Source organism: Frieseomelitta varia, unplaced genomic scaffold, assembly GCF_011392965.1.
Source record: "Frieseomelitta varia isolate USP_RPSP 00005682 unplaced genomic scaffold, Fvar_1.2 scaffold_773, whole genome shotgun sequence".
Classification (NCBI taxonomy): Eukaryota; Metazoa; Arthropoda; class Insecta; order Hymenoptera; family Apidae; genus Frieseomelitta; species Frieseomelitta varia.
The window spans coordinates 20,042-44,528 of NW_025110560.1; the positions used below are offsets into that span (position 1 = coordinate 20,042).

The following is a 24,487-nucleotide window of genomic DNA, read 5'->3' on the forward strand; positions in this document are numbered from 1 at the left end:
TTTTTTTTCTTTTCTTTTTCAGATCTCCCGTTCGTTTCACTTTGGTCGTTCCTTCACCCTTTCTCTTTCCATCCCCTAGCATCGGTCAGGCAGTTCCTCACCCCCCCCTTCTCTTCTCTCTCTTCTCTTTTTCTCCCCTGGATGCTCCCTCTCTCAGCCCAGCCAGCGAAAATGAAAAGACTCTCGCGTTTTTCACGTGCTTGTCGACGACGAAGACTCTGGCTGCCCGCTCGATCGGTGTCCCCATGGCAGCGAGTTATGGGGTGGGGCAGATACAAACGTCACGATGCTTCGCGAAGGAAAGAAAGAGGGAGGCGCGCGACGAAATAATTACGCGGAAAGGCAGCCAGCCACACGGCCGTTCTGTACTAATACCGATGCGCGGTAATGCGCGTTACGCGGCGGATAACATTCCGCGGAATGCATTTAACGCGCCTACGTGGGTGGTACGAGGATGCGATGGCATACGGTTTAATGACGACTCGCGCGTGTTATTAACCCTGCCGCGCTCCTCGAATTTTTACATTTCAATCTTATCGTCGCGTACCGCGACGCGAGCAAGAGTTCATTTACGTCTGTAGCGTGGAGAGAAAATTTAACCGAGACATATCGCGCGTTTTAATGGCACTGTGCCAATGGTAATATTCGAACGGATGTAAATGATTAATATGGTAGGATAATAAATATAATTACATTACAAATTGTATCACTATCAGTTCGTTGGACAAAGTAAATTTGGTTGTATATCGTCAAAAGGAAGTATATCGTCCAATCTGTTGTTTCAACTATTTAATGGTACTACCATTTGCTGTAATACTGTGTATAATATCAATTATAATAAAATGACTAATGTACAATAACTATAATTACATTGTGATTTATATAATAATTATTAAAATTATATTATATTATATATCATTATCGTTCATCGCTATATAATCAATATATCTATCAATTCATACAAAATCTCAAATAAATTTCGTTAAATATCTTAAAGAAAAGTCTAAAAACAAGAGATACATGATTCGATTCATCATTCCAACTTTAACTGAACAAATTGTAAACTAAAATTCCTATTCCTTGCCACCTGATTGCGGACCATAACGAGTGACCGTAACGGTATACGATAATTCGCCGCTTTCCTTTTGAACTCGTATCGTAGCTATGATATCGTAGATAGAAATTGAGATGTAACGAATTGATTGTTTGCTTTGCCTGGGTTATACTTAAATATACTTAAAACTAAGAAAACATTACAATTGTGGAAAATTCTCGACGTGTGTGGCAGGTTAAGGAGCTTTTGTTTGGAAAGATTACTCGAAATTAGCATAGTTAGGACGAATAATAATTTCAATGCCAATTGGAAACTGTGCGACGCAGAATTATTATACTTCCACCAAGGGCTCTACTACTCTTACCTGGTAACTCAGTAATATATATATATTATTTGCTTTGCCTGGGTTATACTTAAATATACTTAAAACTAAGAAAACATTATAATTTTGGAAAATTCTCGACGTGTATGGCAGGTTAAGGAGCTTTTGTTTGGAAAGATTACTCGAAATTAGCATAGTTAGGACGAATAATAATTTCAATGCCAATTGGAAACTGTGCGACGCAGAATTATTATACTTCCACCAAGGGCTCTACTACTCTTACCTGGTAACTCAGTAATATATATATATGTTATTTGCTTTGCTTGGGATATACTTAAATATACTTAAAACTAAGAAAATATTACAATTTTGGAAAATTCTCGACGTGTGTGGCAGGTTAAGGAGCTTTTGTTTGGAAAGATTACTCGAAATTAGCATAGTTAGGACGAATAATAATTTCAATGCCAATTGGAAACTGTGCGACGCAGAATTATTATACTTCCACCAAGGGCTCTACTACTCTTACCTGGTAACTCAGTAATATATATATATTATTTGCTTTGCCTGGGTTATACTTAAATATACTTAAAACTAAGAAAATATTACAATTTTGGAAAATTCTCGACGTATGTGGCAGGTTAAGGAGCTTTTGTTTGGAAAGATTACTCGAAATTAGCATAGTTAGGACGAATAATAATTTCAATGCCAATTGGAAACTGTGCGACGCAGAATTATTATACTTCCACCAAGGGCTCTACCACCCCTTATCTGGTAACTCAGTAATATATATATATATGTGTGTATACTTTACGTTCGTGAGATTTAATAATATTCCACGGATGAAATAATTATCACGCCGGTGTTATTCAAGGTGAAATGTTTGGCAAGCGGCGCGTATGTCCATTTGGAAGGGATTACACGAGCGTTTATCCAGAGCCGCGCGACAACCGTCGTCCGTTAGTCAAGCTGCCACCCCATTTTCGCAAAGCCGAATCGCGCCCCGCAGGGGTGGCCCGGTAATCTGTCCTGCATTCAACTCGCGCCCGCACCACCCTCTTCATATCCTCCCCAACTCCTCTTTCCTCTGCCGCCTTGAATACGTATCGTTTCGCTTCGCGGTTTTGCGTACCAGGGGGAAACTAAGAAGGGTGAACCAGCCTTCTGGAGGATCTGACTTTGAACAACGCTGCCTTTAATGTGTCGAGTGTGTTCTGCGTACTATTTAATATCTGGCCGATTTTTTTTTTTTTTTTTTTTTTTTCTTAGGTAAGGAGGAAATTTTGAAGATTGAATTTAAAATTTCATTTCGTGACCGTGTCAATTCTGGTATTTGTCTTGCCACGCACGTCGAGAACTTTTTGTCCCAAAATTGCAATATTCTCTCAGTTTTAAGTATGTTTCAAGTAAAAAAGAAAATCGGCAAAGCGAATAATAAATTTATTAATCCTGAATCATTTCTATCGAGTGACACCGACGTGTTCAAAAAGAAAGCGACGAATTATTGTATACGGATTTGGTCACTCGTTACGGTCCGCAATCAGTTGCCAGCACAATTTGGTTGGGGTTCAATTTCTACTACGTGAACTTTGGCTTTGATTTCCGTACGAACATGCACAGGCGATAATGCTAATTATTTACTCGTATCATATTCATTTATATTGCTTAATCTCTTATTTACTTATTTCTTTTGGAACTCTATAACAAAGAATTCGAAAAGTCGGGATCGTATTAGTTCCAATATCGTAGTTGAAAGTATTTTAATTACCTCGAAATGTTAATTTCACTTGGACAATCGTGTCCAAAATCATCTTCCACAACGAACGAATAAGGAGAGAATTGATTTCGGAAATTAATTGAAATCAAGCACGGAGAGGAGAAATGGCGAAGGAGGGTTCTTTCTCTCTTTTTCTCGTTTCTCTAGCTGATAATAGGGACAGGTTTCTTGTTCGATTCGGGATTTCAATTTAAAACAGGTTTTCGGCGCCCGCTCACCCATGCGAAATTACCATCGACGAAGAACGTTCCGCGATCCGATGCAATTTGTCGTCGATGACGAGCACTTAGGGGAGAGATCCGTCGTCCCACTTGTTCCGTTCAATAAAACGTTCGTAATCTCGTTCTCCGTGAACTATCAACCGCGAATATCTCGCGTTTGATAACTCGTTGTTGCTTACTCCGGAGAAATTATAAGTTACAAACGATCTGACAAATCGTATTTGCACATTATTCTAGAATTGCACATATCAGAATTTAATGATCTTGGGACTTTGCGATTTGAATCGTTAAGCGTATTTCATTGGAACGATAGTAATTTGTAATTTGTAATCGTCAGCTTTTTATTTCAAATCGTAACGATTGACGTGGAATTTTGATAATCAGAACGTCAATACGAACGATGAAACAATTAATTAAATGAAATTAAATGAAATAATCGAATCAAATGATCGAATGATGAAATAAGTAATTGAATAATGAAATATAATTAAATGAAGGGCTGAGAATCACAGCGGTGCAAGTCCAAATTTTCAATACTCTCCGCTGTTTCACAAAAGCAAAGCTATTGTTAAAATTTCATTTATTGTTAAAAAAAATAATGGTATTTTATTTTATCAGTTAACCAATCGAATGAAATATAAATAATCGAATAATTAAACATTAGAGCTAAGAATCGCAAGTGGTGAAGGCTCTGTAGGCCCAATTGTTGTTGAAACTTCATTTTCACACGTTAGAAAATTTTATTTTATCATCAGTTGGCTAGGAAAGCAACGATAGTGAACGCAAGAGAAATCCTTCAAATCGTAATCCTCGCGCTTTCAAATGCATTCAAGTGTAAATGTGTCACGGATGAATTCGCGACAGGCACACACACACACATACACATATATTTCTGGTGAAAAATAAGAAAGAGCGTTCAATCATGTGGAAGTGGGAAATAGTTTGATCGCGTGTGAATTGGTACGACACGAAGATATCCTCGCTGGATATAATCCCTGGCCGAACGTATGCGCATTCGTCGAGTTGAGTAAGGAGCCGACCGCCTAACGATCCGCCGGTGGAATTTCGCGGAGATCGAGGTCGCGCGTTTTCGCCTCCTCGATGAGAAACGTCCGTGTCTTTTCAGGTTTTCGAACCTGATAATGGCTGGTTTGGAAAGTTTGATTGTCTTGGAACGTGGCTTGGTTACCGCCGCGAGGAATCCACCGTGCAAGATTGGAAATATCGGGCAAGGTGTTCCCGACAATGTGTGTGTGTGTGTGTGTGTGGATTTGCGAAATTGAAAATCCAATTCGCCAAGTTCGCGGAAATTTCAGCTCGCTGCCCGAGAGCAATTGGGAATTCGCAACGTTGAAAGTTGCAGAAGAAAATTACGGAATTCGGAAACTTTAATATCGAGAAATCCGGGAATTCAGAAGTATCAGGGAAAATTCTGGAATTCAGGAAACTAAAAATCTTGGAAGATGGAAACTTTAACTTCGCGAGTTAAGAATCTAGGAGTCTAAGGATCTCAGAGACTTTAGAAAATCAGTTATTTTGTGCAGGAACGTGAGTGTTTGTAAATTTAGGAATCCACAGGTTTAGAATGTTATTAGGAATCTTGAAACCTAGAGTTTCGGGGTATTTAATTTAGTAATTTAATCTGGATGTTCCGGAGAATTTTGGAAATTTAGAATCCTCGGAATTTAGGAAACTAGATATCCAGCGTGATCTGAAAATTTAGGAATTGCTTAGAATTTTAGAAACTTAGAAATGCAAAAATTTCAAGAACTTCTATGCTATTTACGAATTTAAAGACTTCGGAACTTCTAATTCTAAATAATTTAATTAATTCGGAGTTTCTAAATGCAAACATAACTTCGAGAAACGTCGAAATTTAGAATATTGGAAATATTGCATAGAAGTCGTAGAGCTGAAAAATCTCGCAATTCACGAATTGTGCCTAAGAATTCAGGAAATCTAGACGTTTCTAGAATTTTTTAAATTTCGAACACATGAAAATTCGAAAACTTTTAAGTAGCAATTTTTTACTCAAAAATTTTCCGACTTTTCCGTCAATCGAAATCTCTTTTCGTTTCAGGCCTCAAATACCTTCACTCAGCCAGAATCCTGCACAGGGACATAAAACCAGGGAACTTGCTCGTGAACAGCAACTGCGTGCTGAAGGTAAGCACTCTAATTTACCCGAGTCTTTCAAAAGCTTTCACTTGCCGCCAAAATTACCAAAACGAATAACAAATTCTAACAAATCTCTTTATAAAAAAAAAAAGGAGTAACAAAACCAAGAGAAAGAGGAAACTCTGCGAATTTTTCTGTATAAATGTTAATAATAATTCGAAATGACAGCCTAAACAATAACAAATTCTAGCAAATCTTCTTGCAAAAAGACAGGAACAATAAACTCAAAAGAAACAGGAAACTTTGTAAATTTCTCTGTGTAAATGTTAATAATAATTCGAAATGACAGCCTAAACAATCGCGAATTCTAACAAATCCTCTTGCAAAAAAAAAAAAAAAAGAAAAGAAAAGGAGCAACAAAATCAAGGGAAAAGGGAAACTTTGTAAATTTCTCTGTGTAAATGTTAATAATAATTCAAAGTGACAGCCTAAACAATCGCGAATTCTAACAAATCCTCTTGCAAAAAAAGAAAAGAAAAGAAAAGGAGCAACAAAATCAAAGGAAAAAGGAAACTTTGTAAATTTCTCTGTGTAAATGTTAATAATAATTCGAAATGACACCGTGTTGCCCGCGAACAGATCTGCGACTTCGGTTTGGCCCGAGTGGAAGAACCGGATCAGAACAAGCACATGACTCAGGAAGTGGTGACGCAGTATTATCGCGCGCCGGAAATCCTGATGGGGGCGCGACACTACACAGCAGCTGTGGACGTTTGGAGCGTTGGTTGCATTTTTGGCGAGCTCCTTCGTCGACGGATCCTCTTCCAGGCACAAAGTCCCGTGCAACAGGTTAGTCCTTCTTCCCTCGACTCTTTTTTTTTCCGTACACTCCGAGTATATTTGAAAATTGACAGACATTTTTAACGTATGTTTCGGTGGTGCAACGCTTCAGAAATCCTCGACGAGAACGTTCTTTCTTATCTTGAGAACTCTGTTCTCTGCTTGACACAATTTGGGATATATTTAATTCTGATACTTGTTGTTGTGAATATTCATCGAAGTAGTAGAATTTAAAGATTAGTATAATTTAAATAAGATAGTAGAAAGATTTATTTCAGACTTTGAATAGTGTAGAAAATGCCCTCAACCTTCGAAATTAATGAGATATAATTGTGTTGAAAGATAAATTTTCGAACATTGTTGTAACTCGATGATAAATGGCGAGATACACTTTTATGAAATTGTTCTTAATTCTTGGACTCTCGATGAATTGTAAAATTCATAGTACATATTACTATTATATATATATTAGAATTATTATATATAAATTTGAATAATTAATTGAACAAATGCAATTGAATTAATTAAAATATATGTACATCAAGGAAATTAATTTGAACATTTTGCACGTTTCTTCGTCCCTTGTCCGTGTGTTACAGGTACTTTATAAATTTCCGCACGTTTCAGTTTTTTTATATAAGCATCCACGGATCTAACGACAACTAACAATCTTCAACACTTCCATAATTAATAATTGTAATTAATTCATATCGAGTTCATTCCGTAGCTGTAAATTCTAGTTCGTCCCATAAGTTTCGATTCGCCATTCACAGTTCATCGTTGCAATTTCCTCGAATTTTCATTCCTCCGCCCCAAGTGGAATCTTCTATCAGGTAAAATTATGCAACTCTACGACGACAAATGGACAAATGGAGGGGGAGGGAGAGAGAGAGAGGGAGGGAGAGAAAAAGAGAGTAGACCAGAAAGTCTTCTAAAGTCGAGAACATTCTCATTCGATTTTCAGCTGGAATTGATCACAGAATTGCTGGGCACGCCGACCCTCGAGGACATGAGGTTCGCATGCGAGGGTGCGAGATCGCACATGCTGAGGCGCGCGCCGAAACCGCCCTCGTTGACGGCCCTCTACACCCTCAGCAGCCAGGCGACGCACGAGGCCGTCCATTTGCTCTGTCAGATGCTAGTCTTCGATCCTGTAAGTTTCACCACTCTCGACGGTCGAGTCAACGTACGAATCAATAACGAAAATTGGAAAATTTCGCGCGAAAGAAAAGAAAAAACAAAGAGAGGAAATCGTACAGCAAGATTTGTAGCAGTCGTTGTAGAGAAAATTTCAATTTTCAAGATCATGGTGGATCGAGTCACGAGAAATTTATATTTTTAATATTTCTAGAAATGGTTTTACCAAAGATGCGAAAACATTTTTGAAAAAAAAAAGATGAACCTAGGAGAGTCGAGGTGGGAAAGTCTTGTGCTTTAAAACGAAACGAAGATTCTGTGATTTTCCTTTACAAAGTTACAACAGTTTAAGTTATCGACAATTTTTTATTATTAACCATTTATTACCGTATTATCATTGATTCTTTTTTATCACTGTGTTGTGTGCCATTGGTAATTTTTCACAAGGACCGATGAAGCTAAAATTCTCGCTTTTCTCTCGAACAGAAAGCTACGCTCTTTCCTAGTCTGAAAAAATGAGCAGCTCGTTAACGATTTATCGGTGATAATAATCGTGCAAACGTACTCGAACCCTCGCTTTTTTCCTATCTCTCGGGAGGTGAACACGGTTGTAATAACCACTTGCGCTGGCAACTGATTGCGGACCATAACGAGTGACCAAATCGTATACTAATAATTTTTTTTTTTTTTTTTCTTTTTGAACTCATCGGTACGATATCACTAGAAATATAGAAATTATTGATAAGTAATAAATATATTATTTGTTTTGCCTGCGTTGATAGTTAAATATAGTTAAGACTGAGAAAATATTGCAATCTTGGGACAAAAAGCGTCGTTTCAGCGCAAGAGGTTGTTTAGGTTACACCGTCCTCGTAAATAGCGGAGTCCGATAGTCGAAGATCGATCGGGTTTTCGAGAGGCGGCGGGCCTCGCGTCTCGTTCATATCGATCGTTCATTGACCCGGTTCACGAACCTGCCGCAGGACAAGAGGATCACCGTGGTGGATGCACTGGCGCATCCTTATCTGGACGAGGGGAGACTGAGATATCATTCGTGCATGTGCACGTGTTGTTACACGACCAGCGGCGGCCTCAGACAGTACACGGGGGACTTCGAGCCGGCCACTTCACATCCGTTCGACGATCTCTGGGAACGGAAACTGACCACCGTTCAGCAGGTGAAAGGTAAGAACCGACCCGACGAAATGACGACGAAAATTTCGAGCGACGACGTGGCTCAGATCGAGTCGAGGCGGAGCTCGAAACGAGCATTTAGTTGAATTTCATAAAAAAAAAAAATCGTTACAGGTACATAAAATTGAAATTCTAGAAAATTATAATAAATAACAAACAAAAAGATCAACTGATCATGTGGGAAAGTTTCACGTATTAAGAAATATAATATTTTTCTCAGATTTAACCAGGCTACTTTCAATATTTGCCTACAGCTTTCCAACGAAGCAATTACGAACAAATTCAATGTAACATTCTTTTCTTATTTTCACTCGTAGATTATACTCTCACAAATTTTTTTCCGGAAAAGTAGGAAACACCATGTATATGTGATATTTCAAACTGCATGCAGTCAAACTTTATCAAAAAGAAAAAAGCAAAATTTCTTATGCACCAACCTAATAAATCTCTGATACCGACGATAATTTGTAATTGTAAGTAGATGTAATTGTGTAGAAAACAAAGAAATTCATTTCTGGGAATATCTCGATTGGTGGACGATGAATTTCCGACGTTACTGCCGAAAAAAAAATGGCAGCGAAACTTCTGAAATTCAGCGCGTGCTTGCATCTAAGAAAATAGATGTGCGACCTAGATCCGAGGTTTGTTATATCGAGTTTACGAGACAGAGTGTCTGAGGGATGTAGTTGAAAGGCTGCCACGCGAAGAAGAATCGGTATACAGGAAGTTGTCTGATTTTGGCGGAGAAGATAAATGAAAATAGATTTTGAGAATCGAAGACAGTTTGTCCTGTCTTTGTTTGATGAAGCAGTATATATACAACGAACAGACAAAAAACAGTTTAAAATTGATACTTGTATGTATTTATTATTTCGTATTGGACGTGTTTTCCAATGTTAGTAACAGTAATTCATTCCAAGATATATGCTATATATTTTTCGACAGGTTAATTCTGTTCTTCTTATCAATTAATCGAAGAGCATTTTAAATAAGTAGATAATAATTAAATAATTACATTTATACTGTATATTTATATTAATACTATCTACTGACATATTTACATTAATAATTAGAAATTATTAGAAGTAATAAACTATTTGATCGAAAGAATTTTTTAACGTTGAACTCGATCAGCAGATTCCTTTTAAACTTTCTTTTGTCTGTGGAAATTTCCCGAAATTCAATTCAATTCAACTGAGACCCTCCCTCGTTTCATCGGCGAGGTATACCAGAAAATCGAAACGAATACCCAGCTGATACTTTCAATCTCGACCTCCCCGCATGAAGTAAGAAAAAAAACAAATTTATTTTTCCGCCCTTTGGTAACCCGAAACTAGCATCGAGCGAGGAAATTTCTCGGGGTTGCAGAGATTCAGTCATGGCGAGTCGATCGATTTCTCGAAATTTCGCCTCTCCGAACGAATGATACAAAAATAAATATTAAAATCTCTATAAAATAATGAAAAACTTCACGTTGTTCATATAATTGATGTGTGGCATTAAAAATATTTTATATATATATGTATATATATATATATATATAATATATAATTTATATATTTATATCTATATTTTATATATAATTATATAAAATTTATATATTTATATCTATATTTTATATATAATTATATAAAATTTATATCTATATTTTATATATAATTATATATATATAAAATTTCGATACTTTCTATATAAATAACATTGGGATCCTAAAGCACGCTTCAAAAGGGCGAAATTCTTACTCGGAATATTCCACCGCGAGAGTATTGATACTAACAACTTACACTATTACTGATAATTTCACAAAAAAATTTCCCAACGGTATATTAATGTTAACACATCACTAAGTATCTGTGAAAACCCCTTCTTCCCCCCCCCCCCCCCCCATTCACGAAGAGTCGACTTTCAGCGAATGCTAATGAAACGGGCGGAAACGAGCGGAGAGTTATTAGAGAAAGGGTGCGTTTGCCAAGCAGAGTTCGCATTAATCGCGGGTTTTCAGCTCGCGAGGAAAAAAGAAAAAAAAAAAAAAAAAGAAAAGAAAATGCATTCGCCATCGAGTGACTCACGCACGATTATTAATAGCGAGACGTCTTGGACGCACGTGGCTTGGAAACAACGTACGCGGAACAACGATGCGATAGACTGTTGCGTGCGTCTCGCGAATACGACCGCGATAATAAATCATCGTTTATCACTCAGGGGGGTCCCCGGCCAGTTATCGTAGCCAACTTTCTTCCCGGAGCAGTCGTCGGCGAAACTGGGTCTAATATCGTGGTTGAAAAATTGCACGCCATTCGTTCGTTAGAGGGAACGGGGTGGATTGCATCTCCCCTCGAGAGAAAAACGAAGACGGTTCGAGACTCTGACACTCACACATTCGGGGATAGTATTTAAATTAGTATTTAAATTCCCATTTGATGCACGAGTGGTTTATGCGCGTTATTTCTGTTGTACTGGGTGGAAAGGAAAGTTCGAATTGTATTATCGATTAGAAGATATTCTAGCACTAAACAGTTGAACAGTCGTAAAAAAATTAATTCATACACGTAGGGGGATGAAAGTTCTTTCGCGGAGTTTTAATTTCTCTTGAGTACAAATTGTGAATAATTCGTGCTCTGTAATAAATCTGTTTGGAGGAAATGTGAACGCTGCGTTCAGTATATTCGTGCAGACGTAAAAATGAATCTAAAGACTTCAATTTCAAATTGATAATTTATAATATAAATTCACTCAACAGAAACGGTGAGCGAAATAAATAAATTGGCGTAACTTCTGAAACTCTAACGCTAACCGGTATTATTTTTAAATATCAACGTTGCCACGAACATCAACAGAGCCACGAAATTCGCATAAATTACGCCTATTAGGCCCGCGCTGCGTCGCACGATTACTATAGACAGCGCGTCCAACGCTAACGTTTAATTCTGCACTCGAGATTTGTCATACGACAGGTATGCGACGTTTGTAATAAGTAATCGCGCGGTGTGGGTTCGAGTTGTCCTGACTGGATCCGTCGTGGACGGTTGCACGTGTGTCCAAGAAAGGTGTCGCAAGACGAAACGATCGTGTCGCTACGAACAAAGAGGTTCTTCGATTGCCAGTTGGACGCCAGAAACGCATTCTACGAGGTCGGAAAAATTCTTCTAGCCAAACTTTCACGTGCCAATTTCTTTCTCAAGCGAGCACCACGGTCGTTTTCCACGCGTGAATCACTTGCAACTTCGAGTGAAAAATAGATTCACACAATTCGAAATTATTAACGTAGCACATTTTCAAAAAAGAAATCTGAAATTTATCGTGTCGATGGGCTGGAATTGTTCCAATTGTTAAAGATCGGACTGGGTAAATTAATCGGAGCGAAGTAAATTAAAGATCATTTCACATTTGTTGGAGAAGCATTTCCCAATGACGAATTGATTCAGCAAACTTTAAAGATTACAGACTCTGTCGACTATGTTGACTTTGAAGTAAACTAAACTAACCGAATTAACTTTCAAATCAGTTTTCTGCGCTGGGAATCTTTTATCACGAGTATTTTTAACTTGTTCCTGACCGAAGAATTAATTATAGTCGTTTCTTTGTATGAAGTATTCGCGAATAATTCTGACTGGCGAAGAATATATTTTGAAATCATCGAGTCGTAAATATAATTGTTGAAAATTCCAAAAATTTAAATCCGTGTGTAACATTTTAGGAGCACAGACATGGAAAGGCGAGAGCTATTTCCATCAAATTTCAATTTCACTTTGTCTTTCGAATTGAGGAATCGAAATAGTAAAGAATGTATCATTGTTTATTTCGTTACTTGCGCTATTTGTCTCTTGAAATATGGGCTTGTACTTTTCCATTTCCTATCTTTCCAGATTTACAGTGAGAATGTAACTTCGACCTTTCATAGTTCCAAAAAGTTGAAATGAATTTTATTGTTGTATTCTATACCTTTATCGTTGGACGTATACGATATTGTTCCGATATGACATTACTGAATCCTACATGTGAAAAGAGAATCCTTGGCTTAGAAAAGAAGTTCTTAGCTTTTCTATCGAAGAAAAATTTTACTTAAAAAATTTATTTCTCTGGGAGAGAGAAAAAAATTTGAGAATAATTTAAATTCGTATCGTAAACTATGGATCTTTGTTATGTTTAAGAGAAAAGTAAAGGCAAGGTAAAATTTCAATTCCCAAAGAACCTATAGTGTCATTTAAAATTCTCGAACCGAGATGGGGGCGAATTTTTAATCAACCTGTAATCACTTCTACGTATAAATTATCTTCTCCCCATTGGGAAACTATCCTTCGCCACGTTTTCGCCGCTTTCGTCGTTGACAATTTCAACTCGTCCTCGGGTTCACCGATTCACCAACGTGATATTCCCAGGCACGTGGCGGCAGCGTGAGCACGCTCTGCGTGTGACAACGCACGATAAAGCGCAAACAATCGATTGTACACCCGAAGAGATTCCGCCGGGGACACGAAGCGGCGTGTCCCCCTCCCCGAGCAAAAACAAGAGCCAATATACCAGTTCTTCGATTCACCTACGTACGCTCATAACTATCGCGACGACCGAGAGCCAACAGGCATTCTCACTCGACTATATTCGTTTGTCTGTTCCAGAGGAAATGCACAAATTTATAGCGGAACAGCTGAACACGTCGCGCGTGCCGCTCTGCATAAATCCGCAGTCTGCGGCGTTCAAGAGCTTCGCAAGGTAAGCCGTAGGTGACCAATCATTCAGATTAATACACACACTCACACACATACATATATATATATATATATATTTATATACATATATATGTAAAACCATCGACCGTAATTGTAAAAGGATTGTAATTAAAGGGAAGGAAGTCAGAATACGACGGTGTGTCGGTTAGGATGTAAGGGGGAAAAATGATATACCCCAGGTTGTTGCAGTCTTGGGAGAAATTAACCCTCTTAGTGTCGAGTGGGAGAAAGAATCATCCCGAGCGAAAAATACCGAGCCCGAATGAGACGAATTGATCGATCGAGGAATTAGGTGTTTTATTTTTTCTTTTTTTTTTTTTTTTGTCTGTTACTTGGTCCCATTTGGATTTTGAAATATTGGATTTGGTACCAAGTGATATCATTTAATCGAGGCGCTTCTTCTCCTTTATTTTTGGTCTCACGATTTTTCGAATTACGCATTTCGATGCCAGATGATATTTCGCGACGAAACGTTGATCGATAGCAAAGAGTGATCGAAAGATTAGGGCATTTTTACGCCTGTTTTTTGGTTCCTCGGTACTGAACGATAGCTTACACTAAGATAAATGTTAATTCTAGAGAATAATTTAGAATCAATTAATCGCATTGAGGGATTGCTAACAACGAATTCAAACGTTCGATTTTCCAAAATGGCGATTCATTGGTTCCGGGAAGTTGGTGTTGTCATTCCGTCGTCGATATTTTTTTTTTTTTTTCCGGTCAATCTTCGCTTTCAAATTGAAAAAAAAGGAGACCGCGACTCGTCTGACTTTCATTCGCGTAGAATGACACCCATCGTCCTTGGTATTTTTCGCAAGTTTCACCCGACGACGATCATGTCGTCTATCAACACACTGAAAGGGTTAAGATCACAAACCGGGGAGATCGGGTCCTCGAGAATCGAAGAGCCCTCCTGTCACCTCGCCCCCGTGAATTTTTCCCTCGCACCCACGAACATCACCATCGTCCGCCGGATCCTTTCTTCTTCCAATGACCAATTATATGTTTAAAAAAAAAGAAAGAAAGAAAGAAAGAACAACAAAATTCGAATCTCGAAATTCCACTAGAAATTCAGGAATGAAGAAACAAAGGAAAACGAAATTCTATTCGGAGGAAGTGAAAGGAAAAAAAAAAAAGAAGGGAAAATGGAAAAGCGAGAATAGTGGATCTGGAGGATATCGAGAAAGAGAGAGAGAGAGAGGGGGGAGATGCACGCGCGCACGTGACACGCAGCTTGGTGCCTTTTTCCCCTTCGAAATCGATACGCGGTAAGGACAAGCATTGAAATGAAAGAGGCAAAAGGAAGGAAAAGGGGAAGATAACGAAAGACGGAGAGTGGACGCATCGTTGACACGGAAATTAAAAACTGTGTGGAGAATGAGAAGAAGAGAGGGGTCGAAACGATCGAAACGGTGCAGGAGAGAACCCTCCCCGACGTCGACGTCCTTTCGCTGTTTTTGGTTCTTGAAAAACCGAACGAAAGCTCCGGCCAGTTCTTCCGCTTCTGGTTCTTGACTGGAGGAAAGATCCAGACGAAGAATCTCATCGAATCACAGCGCGTGTTGCGTCGCGTCGTGCTGCCTTTTTTTTACACTCTGTGTACACGCAACTGCGAAACCGGAACACGAAAACAGTTTTTACCTACGTGTGTAAAACATTTTGAAATTTCATTGGCACGATTGAGATCATCTTGGAAAAGTTTGAAAGAAATTTGAAAATGTGTATAGGAATTACGACGTATTCGATACAAATATATATATATATATTACGGAATTAGTCTAGCAGCCAATTATTAATATCCATTAATGTTCAATGGAGGCTATGTCTAACAGCAATCGTACAGCTCCTCACGTTGTGTATTGATGTTTTGTAGCTTGATGTGTATATTCTTTCATTGATTTTAAATTTAAAATACAATTAGTTGCTATCGCGTTACGGTGAAATTACAAAATGTTTCGTGTGATTGGACTTTTATGACAAGTTGGATACTCTCGGATCATAGTTCCGAACGTGTATTAAAAACTGCATGGATTAATACACGGATGTATGTATGAAATATACAGGGATTTCTAAATATCGCTCTCGATGCACAGAAAAAAATTAGAAAAAAAAAGACACGAGAGAAAAGAGTGAAATCCACCCTCTACATCCACGAAAGCTCTCGCTCTAAAAAAAAAAAAAAACGTAAGACTCCGAGGCAAGAGAAAGTATCACGAGAGAAAAGAGAGGGAAAAGAAGTCACCAAGGTCGAATAGAGAAAAGTATAAGAAAGAAATGGGTCGAAATCACAGATGACATGTGTAAATCCCCCCAGTCCCTTATGGAAAAAAAAAAAAAAAAAAAATCAAAAATCAAAAATCGACGAACCAAACAAAAAAAAATTCTTTCTTTTCATATGTGATCTTGAAGTGTGTAACATTGTTTCTCGTGTTGCTTACTGCCGTCAAGTTAGAGCAAGCCGATCGCCGACCCAGCGCCCTACGCCGCGTATACGTACACGTTACTACCACTACCAGTACCGAATCAGCTATCTACCACTACTGTCAGCTACTATCGACTACTACCGCTATCGTCTACCACTACTACTACTACCGCTACTACCACTACTACTACCACTACTACTACTACTACTACTACTACTACTACTACTACTACCAATCGTGTTACGTCTCCTCCTGAACGAACCGAACGAACAGAGAGTCAGCTCTAGCCGGCGTGACCTCGCTCGCTGAGGTACTTGAACAAACCATTTTACCAAGCATATCTTTTTCACACTTTCTGTTGTTTCTTTCTTCTCGTCTCTTTTTTTTTTTTTTTGTGTCTTCTTCTTCTTCTTCTTTTTGACTTGTCCTCTCTCTGTTACTCGTGCATCTCACGCCTGTCCGTGTTCAATTTCCCGTTAACTTCGTTTCATCCACAAGTCTAGTCTTTTTTCTCTCTCGTCTGTCTTTGTTGTTTCGTTCACGTTTGATCAAAATGTTGTTACATTTGGTGTAATACACATAATGTTACATAATGTTACTGTTTCCCCTCTCTCCAGTTTTTCTTTGTTCTATCTTTGTTTCTTCCTTCTATTTCTCTCTCTCTCTCTCTTTCTTTCTGTTTTTCTTCGTTTCACCCCACGTTTGATCGACGTGTTTTACTTATAATGGCGTAGAATTATTATATTCGTCGTTTGACTGTTTGACCCTTGCCTTGCTTCTCACCTTCTTTTGTTTCTCCTCTTTCTCTCCTCTTTGTCTCTTTCTCTTTCTTTTCATCTTTTGATTACACAGAGATCTCTCTGTGTGATTAATACTGTGTACATAAAAGAAACTATATAAATATATATACACACGCGCGAAGTGAGAGCCTAAGGGATCAAATAGTCAAATGGCTGATTTATACGTACACTTCCGCTCGAAAATTTCCAAAAAAAGGAACAACATACAACTCTTTTCAGCAAACAGAGACATTCCAGTCACAATGAGATGTGTCAGATTCTTGTTCCTTAGAAGAGCCAGTCTTTTCATTAGAAAGCCACTCGAAGGGCGCTCAGAACTTTTGAGCAGGGGTGTATTACGTGTGTGTGCGCGCATGTGTGTGTGTGTATATATATATATATATGTATATACGTATGGTGGATCCCCGTGAGATACACGCCAGCGACCAGCTCGTACGACCGACTTCCGATTCGCGGCTGACACAATTCGAGAAGGCTTCCCCCTAGCTACTTGGAATCGTAAATCTCCTATAATTCAGTTTGCCCGCTTCTCTGGCTGTGGCCTGCTCCTCGAGAAGGTTTGCCAATTTTCGCCCCGATCGATTCGCCCTTCTGTCAATTTCCAACGCGTTTAAATCCCCGAGTCCGCGTTTGCATTTCCCGTGAAATCGGATTGTCAACCCCTTTTCGAGAATTATTTTTCGCGGTAATTAAAGTCACGCGCAGTAAAGGCGAGGCTTTTCATCGGATACTAATTTTACAAAGTATTTTCGATATAGCCCGGCACTCGCCGTTGTGACAGGAATATGGAGGCATTAAAAAAAAAAAAAAAAAAAGGAGTAAATTCATTTCACTCGAACGTAATTACGCTTCGTTCGATAAGCTTCGGACTTTTCGCGGAAATTCGAGGCCGGCGGTCAAAGTGATCGATTTTGTTTAATGCTGCAGTTGACTGCGTTAAAACGATCAATTCTGTGTAATTTTCTTTTTACAGAGAGTTTTTTATTTAGTTTGAGTAAATTTCTGTAAAACACGCGAGAGAAAGAGAAAGAGAGAGAGAGAGAAAGAAAACTTTACGTTCGTTATTATCAGTTTCGTCAGTTTTTCTGCAAATTTTCTACGCGTTTAAGAAATGTAAATATCTCAGTTCGTCGAGTTATATTTCGACATCAAACTCCGATCATCTCGCAACAATTCTGTGAAAGGAATCGTCGAGAAAATGAAAAAGAAAGTGACAGGTAGACTGTGGATCTCTGTACGTTTTTATACTTTCACGATAACTTTCTTACCTAGAAAAATATCGCGGTAAATACACTATTCTATAAAAATGAAATAAAATCTAAATCACTGTTATGTGAACAATAAATCTTATTTGTCATTACACAGCGAGTAATTTATGTCAAATTCAAAGATGCCAAAAATAGACGCAATTAAGTAGAATAATTCTCCTTGTCACGAACACCCTATATTCATTCCACAAACGCACAGAGATCCACGGGTTCACCGATAAGAAACGGGCAGAATGAGAGGGAGGGAGGAGAGGTGTCTTTCGCCTCTTCGAGAGGGAATTCCTCAAGTTCCCTCGGTGTATGCGGATGCAGGACATTTTTCTCTTTCCTCCCCCCCAAGACGTTTAAACGGCCAGCCTCGAAGTTGCACGCAGCACGACACTCGACGCCTCTGCCTCTGAATGCCGCGATAAAGATAAAGAAACGCGGAGGACGTCTCCCGTGGAGGAATTCAACGACGTTCCGAAGCGACGAGCTCCGCTAATTAGCGGCAGTTTCGCGTACGAGCAATTAACGAAACCTTTAAACCGGATTAGAGGCGAGACACGATGGTATTTCGGTGTAATCGTTCGGATATCAACCGACGAGATTAAACGTTTGTCTGTTTAATCGCCAATGTCGACGCGACGAGCACGGGGGGAACAGGTGGTTTCTTGATCATTTGGACGCGCAGAGTCGAAGATAACGAGAGCCTTAGAGTCAGCCGCGAATCCCTTCATTCAGGCACGTCCAATTTCTTCGTTCGATCGAAATTGAAAAAGCGATCACGTTCCGTTATTTATTCTGTCGGTAACGAAATTTGACTTTTTTCTAGGGACCGAGTTGGACGAGAATTTTGGTACTTGTGAAAATTCGTAAACTGCGAATCGACGTTTCTGTGACTGACTGATGTGCCGAATAATGATCAATGGACAATGTAGAAGGAGCGTGTAATTGTTCGAAAGTGTTGATTGATTGTGGAAGAACTTATCGAAGCTAGACTTGACTGGCTGGTCGCTGGTGCGTCTTTCTTTTTTCGACGTTTTTGATCGTTGAGTCGCTGAAAGTGGTATAATTGTAAATAATGCTGAGAGAGAGAGAACGATTGGGAAGAGCGCTTTGTTGGAGGCGAGAGGAGGCCTGATCAACCATGCAGCCTTCAGTTGAAAGAGAACGGGCCCGAAGAGAGGAAAGGAATTAAAAAGTAATTAAATAAATCGATTGGACAGATTCGGGTGATTCTGATTCGTTGAGAATCGAATAAACGGAACAAAGAGAAACGACACACGGGACAAACGAAATTCTCCTTCATAAATGCACCTGGGTAGATCGAGATCCTCCGTCGTGGCCCTCTCCTCTGATCAATCTCCCGAATGTGTCTCGATTTGTCCTAGAAAAATCATCCTGAAGAATATCCAACATGACTTTCCCCCGCCATAAACTGAGAATACTCGGACGAATTCGTGAACGGTTGGAGAACGCGAAAATGATCCTCGATATCCTCGAAATTCCTTCAACGCTAGAACTACTGGATTTAAAAGAATTGTGGTAATTAATTAAAATTGACAAACTGTTTGCGCTCGATTTCCTTGAGATGAGAATGGCTACAATGACTTACTTTTGCATGAGACTCTCTGTAAATGAAAGCTTGTGTTCTTCGTCAAATTGCAAATCTTTAACCAAATTTAATATCTTTAATCGTTGGTAGTTCTAGTGTTAACGAGCAACTTTCGGCTGGAAGTCCTGGCGTGATCTGGCTGTTGGCACAATGACCGTAATCTTCGATCCGATTTAAATATCTCGAAACGAAGCCATACGACGGATTTCTTTTCCTTTTTTTTTTTTATTTTTTTTTTCTATTTTTTGTTCCCCTCTTTCGAAAAATATTTGCACACCAGAAAGAGTAATAGAAAGGGAGGAAAAACGGATTTTTTGAAACCAGTCAATGCCAGTCGCGAATTTTTCTTTTTACTAATCAAACTCTCTTTTGAGAAAAGAAAAAAAAGATTATTTCATATTGACAAATTCTCAAATTGAAATCGATTAAATTTTCATGTACTTTTTCTCCAGTTTCGATATCTATGCGCTATGTGTGACCTTTTTTGACCATTTTTTCTTCTCTTTTTTTTATTTTTTGAGAAGATTGTACGGTACAATGGTAGACGTTGAAAGAGAGAATTTTTCGTGCATCGAGAGGCACACGGACAACGTGTGCGCGCGTGGCACGTGCTTTTCGGCCAAGAAGCGGAATATTTAATAATAAAGCGAAGCCATTACTGTCATTTCGCCAAGTCCCGGACGCGGCACGAGTTTCGGCGAAAAGTCTTTCGTCGACCATCGGATTTGCCTTGCCAAGAGAGAGAGAGAGAGAGAGAGAGATCTGCCTCGCTACGTGTCACCGGTTCCAATTAACCGAGGAAACTTCGCCAATTCGTTCCTTTTTTTTCGAAAGTTTGCTCAACGAGTCGCCTCGAACGTTCTCGTTTCGCGAGAGAATGGAATTCGTCGTTGGAATTTTATTGCCATCTCTGATAGAACTTCTAATCTCTACTCTCTGTTACAATATTATAATTTCACCATTTGCGGTGTGCACCAAATAATTTTGGAATATTTAAGTTTCACTGAATTTTTTCGAATAATTTCTTTGCAAGTCAAATGATACAGTAATAAGTAAAGAATATTACAATTTTCTAAGAATTTCTTTGCAACTCAAATAATACAGTAAGAAATAAAGGTAAATATTAAAATATTATTCAATGCTAAACAAAATTTATAGTCCAGGATTATTATATAGTAAAAAAAAAAAAAAAAACAGTAGAAAGTACTTAATATTCTAAATAATTTTTTGTTCGAAAGTGACGGAAAACTCAAGAAATCAAAATTCCGAAAAATCGAAGAGCAAAGTTCCCACGATCTTGCACCAAGCCGCGTTTGCCAGATTAACAAGAACTTCTGACGTCGCTTTTATTTCTCGTTGCACGCGGAGGATTGGGAACGATTTTTCGCGGCGGTGGCCATTTTTTTCGAAGAAAAAGCAGAAATAAATTTCAACGCCGCGCGGGCAGGTTCGAGAAACGGTCGAAGTTCACCGATCTCTCGTCGAAACGAGGCGAACGCGTCATTTCCCTTTTCGACTGCTTTTTGCTTTCGTGCTATTTTTCCGCGGTGACTTTTTCCGCGCGAGCTTGGCAAAGCAAAGCGAAACGGTAACAGAACGTAGCGCGCGCAAGCGTCGAGAGGGTGGCACCGGGCGAAAGTTGTAGGCCGGCTTCAAGGGTGGCTCGGGAGACGTTGCAAAGAACGGACGAGACAAACGAGGCAAAAAGAGACACGTTAAAGCAAAGAAAAAAAAAAAAAAAGAAAAAAGAAATACCTGCGAAAGCACAATTGGAATTTACGAGCTGTCTGAGAAGCCACGTTGATCAACTTCACGTATTAATAAATACGTGCAAAAGTGGTGCGACTCAATATTTAGCTTAGTCGAAAGTAATCGTTATATGATTCTAGTTTAGGACTTTGCAACGCTTCGCGTGAAAAGGAAAGCAACATTCTTTCAAAAATTGTACGCTTCACGTCTCGTATTTCGACTTACACCACTGCACAATGTGTAATTATATATAAATCGAGAAACAGAAGAAGATGGTGCTTTACTGTTATATTTTATATGGACTCGTAATTTTACAGTTGAAAGAAATGGAATATATTTAAAATTTAACGCCATATTTAAAATTTTTCATAAAGAAAAAATTATCTTCCTACGGTAAGTGAATTTGTGCAAGTGCATCGTCTCGTTTTCGAGAATACTGCCACAAGGCTGAGAAATTTTCAAAAGATGGAGTTGATTAGTTTGGCTTCTGAGAGGCTCGTGCGTAGAGTACCGAGAGAGAAAAAGTAAAATGACGTAGAATTGTGATTAATGGCCGGCTGTCACACATGCTGACAGCTGCATGGAAATCAGATGAAGCGTTTTTTGTTCTTTTGTTCAGCTCTAGACCTGTCGGTCGCACCCTCTCCTATTTTTCGATGTCTTCCCGGCAACGTAGAATTTGAAGAGTCAGGCCTTGCCGATCTGTGCTCAAATCACAGATTTGAACACCTTGTCCAAGAATTGAAGCAAGTTTCGAAAGTAACAAGAAACGCAACTAATCGTCATGTAAAAATTTTCCTCCAAACAGACAGTGCGTTGCAACAGACAGAAATTTCCAATTATATCTGTTCAAATTTCCTTATATCCCTTCTTACGTCTAAAACTGCTGCTACTTCAATTCAGATCCAAAGCTCTCTATTGAAGTAAAATCATTTTCCACAATAATTTGCAAAAGACACTTTGGAAAATTTTCTAGAAATGATTCGGTAAAATTTGGCAAAATGAGAATTGATTCAAATAAACTGCAGATATTCGTGCAATTTTACATCTTTTAAAAACAAATCAATTGAAATTCTAACGTCACTGAAGTATCTCTGGTAAATAGAAAAAGTGTTCCAACCCCTGTCACTTTCGAAGCTTCGCGTCTCTAACGATTTCAAACGCGCGTTACGACGACAAAGACAGACGCAAGGGGACGATCACTCGATACTAAACGTCCACGCGACTCTTCGAATCGATCGTCACGAGAACGCAGAGCGTTTCCTCGCTCGAGAGACTATCGTGAGAGAAGTCAATGAACGACGCGGTCTTCTGCGCTTTACTTAGCTTTGGAGGGAATCTATCTCGCCTGTGTTCGCAATTGTTCCGTTCATTCATCAGTTGCTACAGTACGTAAACAAACGATATTAATTAACAAGTAATTTGTAGAGGTAAATGCTGTACGATCCCAGACTTACGGTAGAAGTATGAAAATATAGGGTGCCAGTCAATGAAGAACTGTTAGTTGATGAGTAGAATTATATACTCTAACGTATCGAGATGTACGATATATATACGTGTAGCGTAATGTTCTTACACGTTGTCGCGTATTGGTATTTTATTAAATAGTTGCCTTTAACTTGTTTCGTACGATGATTTGGATGAGAGACGGCTAACTGGCGGCTCGTGAGCCCTTGCCCCCACTTTCCTGGCACTACCCCCTCCACTGCAGAGATTGACATAGTAGAGGGGATAGCGCTAGCGATCATAGCCGCCAGTTGGCCAACTCTGACTTAAATACCGCAAACGTAGAAATTAAACGGGTCAATGAATGCAATTACCAATTGCTTACAGAAATATTTAAACACTTGCAGGAACTTTTTACAAAGTTATATACGTACAATCGGATATCGAAAAGTGATGTAAATGTCATTAGGTGAGAATTAAAAGGATTATTTTAAATAACAGTTCTTATCGACTCAGCCTGTATAATCTATAGAGCCTCGTAGTTGTTTCATTTTCTAGAAAACCCACGATTGTTCAAAGATTTCCTTTCACAGTCGATTTTTTTTGGTTTTTCTTTTTTTTTTTGTTTTGTTTTGTCACGAAAATCCTCTCTTCTTCGAACCAGTCGCTGCGGAATGTTATTTTATTTGGCATTTTATTTTTGCTCTCTCTGTCTCTGCCTCTCTCTCTGTCTCTTTTTATTTTTTGATATTTTTCTTTCTCGTGCCACGATACGGTCTACCGTAACTCTAGTTGAGTTGTTACGTTACATCCTCTCACCGATTGTATTTCGACACTTTCGAGACGCACTGCTGCCACTCGTTGACGATATGTTGCCCTCCTCTCTTTTTACCACCATATATATATACATATCATCCCTTTTTCCCCGATTGTTTAGCCGACGAAACTCGAAGTGCCGTCCGAGCGAATGCTTTCGAAGATTGTCGAGAAATTCCCACGTAAAAAAGAAATTGTCACGTAAAGAAAAAACCGAGAAAAAGAAAGATCTGTTTTTGATAGCGAGGAGCACTTTGCACTTTCGTCGTGTACAGTTCCTATTAGTGTTCAAATCTCTGCGTGAGGGGAGTATCGTCGAGCCATCGATAAACGTAGACAGTCCTTCACTTATCCCAACGGTGAATTGATAATTTAATGCAAATGAAATTGATTTAATTAATAAATTAATATATCAGTACAGAATGACAATTTATAATCTAACAGGCAGTTAGTTAAGTAAATATATTAATATACTAATATAATGACAAATTCGTAGCTGTTAGGATTTCAAATTCCCCGAGCGAATGTAAATTTTTACCCGTAACATTTACACCTCAAAATATTATCGAAACTACAATTGATTTCTGTTGTACAAAATTTGTAATCACCATATTCCTGTCTTTCAGAGAGATATACGAAAAAAATTGATTTCGTCTGAAGACGAACTACCGAGAGCGAGGGGTTGTAACAAAAAAAAAAAAAAAAAAAACAGAAAAAAAAAATTACAAGAGAGAAAGTGAGAATTCGCGGACACGTCTCGTTGATCTTGGCTCGAAGCTACACCTCGACTGTGGGGCTTAGTAAAGCTGCTCGGAAACGTGCGAAAAGGACCAAGAACTACCCTAACACATGACGTAAAAAAAAAAAAAGAAAAAAAAATACGTACAAAGAGAACATTTTCATGATTTTACCAAGTCCCTAGTCCCAGTGTGTTTCGTTCAGAACACGGCACAGTGACCCGGAGATTTGACGACCAAAAAAAAAAAAAAAAACAAAAAAAA

At 38.7% G+C, this 24,487-nt stretch overlaps 1 protein-coding gene across 1 annotated transcript in view; it reads left to right on the forward strand.

Annotated features, from left to right (window-relative positions):
- The first annotated feature begins 4,513 nt into the window (after positions 1-4,513).
- Positions 4,514-24,487, forward strand: part of LOC122535816 (serine/threonine-protein kinase NLK) — a 20,747-nt gene continuing 773 nt past the window's right edge. Inside the window, exons 1-7 of the mRNA XM_043667651.1 lie at positions 4,514-4,618; positions 4,916-4,919; positions 5,392-5,537; positions 6,129-6,338; positions 7,294-7,482; positions 8,450-8,651; positions 13,277-13,370. Coding sequence (XP_043523586.1) covers positions 4,514-4,618; positions 4,916-4,919; positions 5,392-5,537; positions 6,129-6,338; positions 7,294-7,482; positions 8,450-8,651; positions 13,277-13,370 — 950 coding nt within the window. The remainder of the gene's footprint in view (positions 4,619-4,915; positions 4,920-5,391; positions 5,538-6,128; positions 6,339-7,293; positions 7,483-8,449; positions 8,652-13,276; positions 13,371-24,487) is intronic.